General features: G+C 38.5%; 1 protein-coding gene across 1 annotated transcript in view; it reads right to left on the bottom strand.

The window, feature by feature from the left end:
* Nucleotides 1-4,163: 4,163 nt before the first annotated feature.
* TRMT11 (tRNA methyltransferase 11) overlaps nucleotides 4,164-9,692 on the bottom strand; it is a 49,181-nt gene continuing 43,652 nt past the window's right edge. The window contains exon 13 of the mRNA XM_090280639.1: nucleotides 4,164-5,774. Within this exon, the coding sequence (XP_090136765.1) occupies nucleotides 5,643-5,774 (132 nt within the window). The 3' untranslated portion in view covers nucleotides 4,164-5,642. The remainder of the gene's footprint in view (nucleotides 5,775-9,692) is intronic.

The raw sequence follows: 9,692 nt of genomic DNA, 5'->3' as shown, positions 1-9,692 counted from the left end.
CATTGTCATACCAAATGGTCCAGAAAGCCAAACATGTGACACAGATCAGTTTCAAGGGCCAAAAATGGTGTGGCTGGAGTCAACTGACCAGACTGGAACAGCAACACTGTAACCTGAGAAAGTGTCAACCGCGATGACGCACAGCCAAGAGCTTCGAGAGTGGGGGCAAAGATCCGAACTCATCAATCTGCCAAGAGCAGGCTGGACACTTCATGGAATATGGTCTCCTTCACCGCAACCAACCAGGTCAACTTCTGGCAGAAGTCACAAGTCTGGCCCTGAAGGGTAGCTCTGCACCAGAAACATAATCCTTTACTTTGCAGCCTGTCTGTAATAGTGGATGTGCTGCCATGTCTGGAACAATGATGGATCCAGGTGACAATGATGGCAATATGGGTGGTGTCAGCTCAACCATAAACTTTATTCTAGTTGCCCCTTCAGAGAAGGACCCAGACAGTCCTGTCAATGGCCACCATCTCTTTCCACTGTTTTTAGCCCCCATGAAAGGGTTCCTTGAATCTGCCAATCTGTAGTTTTCCAAGTGACAGACAAAACCACAGGTCATTAGCAACAGCCCAAGAAACAGTAAAAATGTAACAAGGCTCAGCAAGGAGGGAGGGTATTGGCTGGGAGCTATGAGACTGGCTCTGAGTTCTGCCTACCGAGCAGGCCAACCACATTCATGTTCATTTCAGTAGATCTGGCGCTGAGACTCAGAAGCCAAAGCAGCCCTTGACCGCCACTGGGTTTCAGTTTAGCCAATCCATCAGTGAAAGAGGCAGCAGGCATTTAGAGGAATCTCCTAAATGCAACCTAAATGTATTTTTAAACCCCCTAAAAGTAATCTTTATTAATCAAAGACACCACTGAGCCAGTGCCTTTGTTTGAAGCAGTGGAATTTTCCCCAGATAGCTGCCACTTTTTCACATTACGTAAATCCAAGATGCCGCTGGGGCTAAAGGCAGCTGCACTCTTGGATACACCGAGTCCACCTGACGAGTGAGGTTCGCCGGGCCCTTCTCCCCTTGGTAGTCATGAGTCTGTTGGATCCACTCCGCAATGAAATTATCAGGCCGTGTGCTAACAGTTGTTGTTCAGAAGGGTGAGGGGACAGGGGAGGTGGAGACACTATCCCTATCTTTCAGGGGTGCTCACACATCCCTCCCTAAACAGTCTAGGATGCAGGGAGTTAATTAATGCCTCCTTAGAAAAATATACAGAGATGGAAGGCATCTATGGAAAATTTTCTACCAACAAGTATAAATCATAGAAAAAGTAAAATGATTTTTAAAAAAAGGTTTCGCTGTTTGTGCTAGAAGCACTCAGACTTGTGGTGAGATACTCCAATGCATAATTTATAATCAAATAAACAAATATTAAGGAGCTTTTACAGATTTCTAAAGCTCACCAATACCAGCTCTGACCATCTAGATCCACTTCACAAACTTGTAACACATTAGATAAAATACTTGGGCAGACCATCAAAGACTAACTCAAGTACCATTTACACTTTCAATTTTAATTTTTTCAGCCTGTTGTTAAGTTTGACTAATTTCACACATAAGCCCAGCTAATCTTCACTGCTGGATGTTAGACAAAATAGTTCTTCCAGTAAGCCCTCAGGAGAGACTCAGGAAGGCTTGATTAAAGGAGAGATTTTAAAGTCATAGAGGTCAAAGCAGATTCCTTTTTAGGCAATTCAGTTTGGCATCACTGCAATATGATTAGTAAGAACATTCAAATTCTAGACCAAAAATATACTGAGTACATCCTAATAACCCAAGAAATAGGACTAGCAGTTACACAAAGTGAAGCTGGCTTATCTTAACATTCATCATTAAGCCCCATTTTGTTCCATGACCCAGGCTTCTTAAGAGACTGCCATGGCAATTTAGCCTCCATTCCCCTAAGAGCCTGTCTATAGCGGCTTATGAAGGAAGGGATAAGAGCCAAATTCCAGGTTGGCTTCAGTTATGTCTAAATGTCAACTTGCTTATCCCACCCAGTGAAACATGTGAACGTCCTGAGGCAGACCTCTCTTACGGGAATAGGGTCAGGTTCCCTAGTAAGCTTTTTCAGCCCAAAGGAGAGACAGGAATGTGCTGTCTTTATGATTCCACGGCTAGATAGAATCACAGATATGTTTATCATTCCATTACAATTCTTTACACTCTAGACCTTATGTTCTCAAACCACTGTTTTAGGGAAGATCTCAATGTTTCAGGAAAGTACAAACATCATCAGTCTAGTGTTATTGTGTCCGTGTGTATGTTCTGGATTAAGGCACTTTTTTTTTGTTTGGATTACAAACCACATTACTTGATACATATCTGAGAAAAATGGAAGTGAGTTGGAAATGAAATTACACTTTCGCTTATTCTATGAATACAATCCTTCTAAGAAAAAGGATTCTTTCAAGTGTTTAGTTTTCTAAATAACTTTATAATGAAGCAAAGCCCTGCTCCTGTAAAAAGAGCCAAGGTCCTTATTCTGGTATAATATTCCCTTTTGGTCAAACAGAAAAATCAACAATAAAGTCATTAATTTTCTCAGCAACACCCAAGTCCATTTCTACCCCTATGTGTCATAAATGAAGTTGTTTATTTATGTCCTGCTTTATGGACAAAGGATATTTTTCTTCTATCAGAACCATTAACACTAGCTTAGTTCCATTATATTTTCAATGGGGACTTATTAAAATGATGTAAAAAGATTATTCACTCACCCCCCCAAAAAAGGCACCTTCAACTTTCAATACATAAACATTATGTTTTATTCCATATCTCTTTGGACTAGCAATAGTTGATAATACTTCCAGCATAAGATGTCAGCAGTTTTTCTAACCCAAATGACTAAGGCCTTTGATTTAAGAGCAGGATTTGCTTATACTGGCATCTAGATAACACAACCTTAACATCTAATTTCCTGATGTTAAAAAATAGTCAAATCCCTGCTTCTTTAATTTAATTATAATAAGTATAAAACATATTCCCTCAAAAGCTATTTCTATGTCTAAAACTTTTAAAGCACATTTTTCATCCAATAACATAAACACATTCACTGCAATGAATCTGGTATGTTAACTTATATTCTACTTCCCCTACCAAACTTGAAATAAGGTTCTTCTAAGTTGTAATACTCTTCTGTCTTAATATGCAGGGAATCTCAAGTTTTAAGTGAGATTTCTCCACAAGGAAATAGTGGTAACACTGACTTACCTCCCAGAATTTAAACAGTTTGAAAATCTTTTATTGCTCAATCTTTGTATTTAAAGAATTACTCATAAGGAAGTTAGTGGTGAGCTGGCCCAAACCTGGGTCACTCAGGGCAGGAAGTGGCTAAGAAATCTGTAGCAGATTTTAAACTTTTAAAAATCTGTTGGCCACTTTGGCTAACCATACCAAAGACCACCTATTCTACTATTCCCTCCCAGCTATCACAGCAAAAAATCCCCACCAGAATGGACAAGAAAGAGGTTGCTTCTGATGAAACACAACCAAGGTAACCATCCAGATTTTATGGATATTTAATATATGCCAGGAAGAAAATTATAGATTTTGTCATATTATTAACATTAAATAGGCTAGCCCACAGACCACCTAGGGCTCATTCACAGATTATACCATAAATTCATACTACAAGAGCTATCCAAAATGTAGGCATTTCGCTAGGTGATATTTTTAGTAATTGTATGAAGAATACACATAAAACTGAAGCAATCCTGGAAATGATCTGCTATACTTTATGCACAAAGTAATAACATCGTGAAGCCAGAAAAGAAAGTCTCTCTTTTTAAAAACAGACCTGAGACCTCTACTCTAAAGTCAAAACTGGGTGAGTACCAATTTTAAAATAACTACACAAATTCACACTCTGAGCCTGGTAACATTTCAGCAACAGGAGACTGAGCTTACTGATAAACATGAAAATAAGTCTCATAATAATGAAGAATAAAAGATTAGAAGACTCCAATTAGTGGTAATAAGAAATAATTTTAAATATATTTTTTTAAATGTTGGATAATTTTTAAAGACAAAAGGACTAAAACTAATATTGCAATATTTCCAGAACTATTCGGACTAATTTTTTTGACAATAACAACAAAAAAATGGCATAAGGCTAAAACTCTATTTTTTTAAATTTTATTGAATTTACTGGGGTGACATTGGTTAATAAAGCCACACAGGTTCAAGTGCACAACTCAACAGAACACCATCTGCACACTGCATCATGTGCTCACCACCCAAAGTCAAGTCTCTTTCTGTCCTCATTTATCTCCACTTTGCCCACCTCCACCTACCTCCATCCCCCTTTCCCTCTGGCTACCACCATACTGTTTCCAAATTTAGTCAGCTCAAACTTGCCCCCCATATAACCTCAAAACATTTTAAGTAAGACGGTTTATAACAGAAATACTGAAAATAAATCATCCTTGAATACTTTTAAATTTTCCCCAGTGCACCACAAATCACATCCAGAAACCCAAACAAAACAGTCACTGAAATGTTTGAGATCTACTGCTGAATCAGAGCAGCAGGACAAGAAAAGGAGACAGAACTAAGTGGACAGCCTGCTCTCTTTCTCTCTGCTTGGGGAGCGCTACTCTTTTAGAGGTCCTAAACCATGCTCGCTCAAGTTGTGAGTCAATAAAAGCCAGCAGTACCACTATAACAATACTAATAATATAAATAAAAATAAGCTCTGGTTAGAGGGAGAGGATTCGATTACTGCTGCCTGCTGAGGTACATCTGACCACCGAGAACAGGAAAGCTATTAGCATCCTGCAGTAATGGGTGTAGTGGTTTTCAAACAAGATATTTTCATGATGGACACAATGTGGACTCAGCAAAGTTTCTCCTTCAAGAAAAATATAGCTTCTATTTCAAAGAGCTCTGATTAGGCTTAATAACATTAGGAAACCATCAAGGATTTGTGTTGTTGTTACTGCTTTTAACTATCAGTTACTTTCTAAACCAAAACTTGTGGGTAGTTAACTTGACCGACAGTCAAAGTTTAGGAATGCAGGAGCAAATCCAAGGCACAGACGAGCTTCAGATGTGGACAGGCCTCTAGCAGTTGGGGAGCGTTTTAGGTTGTCAGGTCCTAGCATTTCTCATCACCACCATGATCATTGTTATGACTTACCGTCGGGCATTTATAATTAAAAATTAATTTCCTTCATCACATTTCCCCTGAAAAGCACTGAATACTACACACTTTTAGGAATCCTCAGTAAGCTTTATTAGTGGCAATGTAAATCAATTACAATCAAAAACCAAATAAAGCAAATCTACCTAATGAATAAATTCTCAACCACTATTAACTGCCTGTATTTGGTAGACAGCTGTTTAAAAAGACAATAATATTAGTTCCCTTTGTAAATTACCAAAAATATAACCATTTTCAATTTCCATAATACAAATATAAATTAAATAAGGTTCAAAAGACCATATACAACAAAATAGTCTATAAAACAAAGCTAATTTTAAAAGAATTATTCAATTTACTTCATAGCACTTATTTTGTTATATAACATTATTTAAAACAGTATGTATTTTCTGTATCATATGTGAAAGTTCATATCCAGATGTCTTTTTTTCTATCAAATCCTTATTCTTTCTTCATTGTCAAAATGTTAATTCTCACTCCTGGCTGGATTTTTCTTCCTTGGCAATTCTTTTTGCTATCCCACTGAAATATTTCTCACGAAATGAATTATGACCTTGGTATGGCAGGCACTGATCACTTAGCAGATGTGAATACTGGTCCTGGTTCTGGTTGGTTGGAAAATACAGAAAACAAAGATGTTTGAGTTAACTTCTTTAGTTAGCTTACAACCAAAGCAGTCATTTACTTTAAGCCCTATCTCATTCTCTGAAGCATATTCATTTTTCTACTGTTTTTTCATTACCTGAATTAGAAATATATCACCATTTTATATCTGTATCTTGCTTGGGTATCCAAAGTGTTTTCACCTGCTTCCTCTCATTTGATCTACACAATCCTCTGCATAGAGAGGACAAACACTTTTTACTGAGAAAACAGAGACCCAGAAAGGGCAGATAATCATCCCAGGCAATACGAGCCAGGATAACCACATGCATCTTCTGATTCCTAGTTCAGCACAAACTGAAATCATCTATGACTATAAGTATTATCAAACAAGAAAGCTTCTATTCCAAAGGTATATAACAACAAGTTATTGCATTTGTATCTACAAACATATCTGGAAAATAACAATCCTCGGAATGTCTTCACATTTTTCCTCATTCCTGTATGAGATATATATTTTAATCCTTTCCCTCGTAACTAATGTTAATAAAAGCCCAGGTATACAGTATGCCCTCACTTATCGCGGGTATTACGTTCTAGACCCCCCCCCCCCCGCGATAGATGAAAATTCGCGAATTAGGAACCTCACATTTATTTTAGTATTTATATATTTTTAAGGCTTTATAAACCCTTCCCACACACTTATAAACCATTCCCAGTCCCTTATTAACCTTTTCCACTCTCTTATTAACCTTTTCCACACTTTTATAAACACTACTTATGTTCTTAAACATATTCTACACTCTTAAACCTACGTAACTTTAACAACATATGTATACAGTACCGCAAAATCCCGCGATATAGCGAAAAATCCATGATAAATAATATAACATTTTTTAAAATCCCGCGATACAGTGCAGCTGCGATAAGTGAACCGCAATATAGAGAGGGACTACTGTACTCAAAATAAAATTAGGTTGGCTGACTTGTTTATTAAGAAACTATTTGTCACAGAATTTTTTTAAAAACACAAAAATCAAGTTATTAAACGTGCCCTGTTTTTCTGATTCATTAAAAAAAAAAAAATGGCTACTTAAAATTTATGGCACTAAGTATATTACAGTTCCAAATTCCTGTAAGCACATAAAAACATGCTAATAGGTACTAACTTCAGTCCGTATAATCCCCAAGATAAAGGATATATTTTATCTGGTCAACCTATAGGTATGCAATTAAAGAATACCAAATGAAAAGCAGTATTTACTGGGCATTTATTATGGGTTAAAATCTATACTGAATGCTTTATATGCACTATCTAACATAATCAAACCAGCTCTGAGAGATACATACACTATTATCACCATTTACAGATAAGGGATTATTTAAGAGTACAGGCCCAAGATACCACAGCTTGTAAATGACAGGGCTAGAATTTGAACACAGATATACTTGACCCTAGAGACTATACTGTTAACTACAACATAATAAAGGTTTCTCCAAAAGAACTAGATTTTTCCCCTATCTCTGGGAAGAAAAAGGTGAAGGACTAAGACCTTCCCAGAAAGGAACCAGGTGGAACACAAGTGTGATGAACTAAGTTCTAGTACCTAAGAAGATATATTTCAATAACACAACACTGTCAGACAAGGAGGGGACTTAAGGAGCAGAGGAATGCTTGAAAGATGCCACAAGTCTAGGAGTACAGCTGACTTCAGTGGACTCGGTCTCATCCACTTCCGGGACTGTGGCTGGGACAAGAGCAACACAGAACAGTGTCCCAGTGCTCAGCTGCGGCTTCTGCACATCAGCTTTTATCAAGTCTGAAGAGTCTAGAAAATGTGTCCGATTCCTGAACTACATTAGCTTAAGTCCTGGAAGAAATGTTCTTTAGTTAGTTACTTTGAAAAGCTAAGTGTAGATGCTGACATCTCTCCTACTACTTTACTTCTCACGGCTCTCTCTGGCATGCTGCACCTAGTTATCAAAATCAGAAACCTGGGTCAAATTCCTGCCCATTTTTTCTGATACTGGTCAGTCTTAAACTCTTAGATTCTGCATCCTAATTATTTCAAGACCACTCCTCCTCTTCACCGTAACTCCAGGACTGTAGTTTAGGCCTCCTCCATTTCTCCTGTTTTTCCCCAGCCAGTTGCCCTATCTTCCGTGGTTCCCTCTCTAGTCTGTTCTTCATACTGAGACCAAACTCAACTTATTAAATGCAAATCTAATAAGCCAGCATTTCTGGCTAAAATCCAAATGGGTTTAAACTTTCCCCACTTCTGAGGCTTTCTCTTAATGTTTGGGAGGTAGACGCAATTGCACATTACTTTGCTGAATGTCCTCTCACTTTCCTCTCCTGTACAAGAGGAATCAGTACCCTGTCAGGTAATGATGTCCTCCCCAGCTTTGCCTTCTGTCCCCTTCTCCCTGTGACTTCTCTAGGCCACGCAAAATCACCACTGCTGGAAATGCAGTGTGGACTCTCAGGGAATATCCTGGAGCCTCAGTGCTAAGCAGGATAAGAAAGGACAGAAATGCAGGGATTCCCTCATGCGAGCTTAGAAGGCAGAGGCATGGTAAGGACGCCAGGCCCAGGACAGGCCGGGGACTGACTCAGGCTCAGCTGCTTGCATGCCTAGCAAACCAAAGCTGCCAATTATGCAGCTCACTGGAGGAAGCAGGAGACAAAAACCGGAGCATGGTGGAAAATGGGCTTCGTCTTAGACCAAAGAGAGAACATAACAAAATAGCTTGTCTTTGACCAGGAGGAAAAAATCGGGCAAACTGGTAATAAAGAACAGAAAATTATAAAGATCAGAGTCAGAGATATGAAATGAGCAGAAGCAGCCTGGAAAACCCAAAAGTAACAGTTAAAACTTAAGCTAATTAATGGCTATCTAGAACACATGTACTACCTATATGTCATTCTTTGAATAGTTTAGACTTCAAGATTTCCTCAGAATAACGTCAAAGCAAAATAGACCCCTAAAAGACCATGAGTTGAGTTCTACAGGATCCATGGCTGAGGAAAACACACTACTGGAAAAGTTGGAAAGCCTATCAACATTAGAAATTCAGCCTCAGGAGGGAAAATCCTCTTTTCTGCATCTCCCAGGGAGTAGAGAAAAATTAACATAAGGTGTGCATTTGAGTCCTATGCTAGAACACTTACTCCTGCAAGACTGACTGCCCTTGTTTGTGAAATGGGACTTTACAGAAAAAACTCCTAGGGACCCCAGAGCCCCAGAGCCCCAGAGCCCTTGCGCACGTAGCCAGGGATCGGGACAGAGCAATTCTGTTTCTGTGCAGCCTAAGTCCTGCTCTAGCAGAAGCCAGACACTCCAGGGACTCTGGCTACCATTTTCATCTAAGTGGAGAACTCGTGACTCATAAAATGTTCCACGTGGAACATTCAGTACATGTATGGTCTAACACAGATTATCACATATATACCACATACATCAATAGCACATACCTATGAGCAGTACAAATCTCAAATATAATCTGGTCCATATGAAATATACTATTTGCAACATTCAGAATTTATGTTACCTCAATGCTGAACAAAATAGCAATCTTTTTTTTTCTTTTTCTTTCATCCTATCTTTAGTTTAGTTTACTATGGCTCACACTTGAGATGATGCTATTCAACTCTACATATTTTTCATCACCTTTTCATGCCTCTTCACTATTGGCATTCCCTGCCCATCTCAAGCAAGAATATCTGCAGATATTTTTTTTAACTCAATATCTCAAAGGCCAAAGGACTTACTTAAAAGAACAAGAGTATCCTTAAAAAACACAACCCTTGATGTCCCTCAGTAACTTGGGCTTGTCCCAGTCCCAGTGTTTGACTTCTGGTCTTCCTAACACTTCTAAATCTGTCTACCAGTATATCTATGTGCCATAAACCTTGAGTT

The sequence above is a fragment of the Furipterus horrens genome, unplaced genomic scaffold, assembly GCF_987537825.1.
Source record: "Furipterus horrens unplaced genomic scaffold, mFurHor1.1.pri manual_scaffold_6, whole genome shotgun sequence".
Taxonomy (NCBI): Eukaryota; Metazoa; Chordata; class Mammalia; order Chiroptera; family Furipteridae; genus Furipterus; species Furipterus horrens.
The sequence above is the reverse complement of the archived record's forward strand: the minus strand, read 5'-3'. Positions and strand labels throughout refer to the sequence as shown.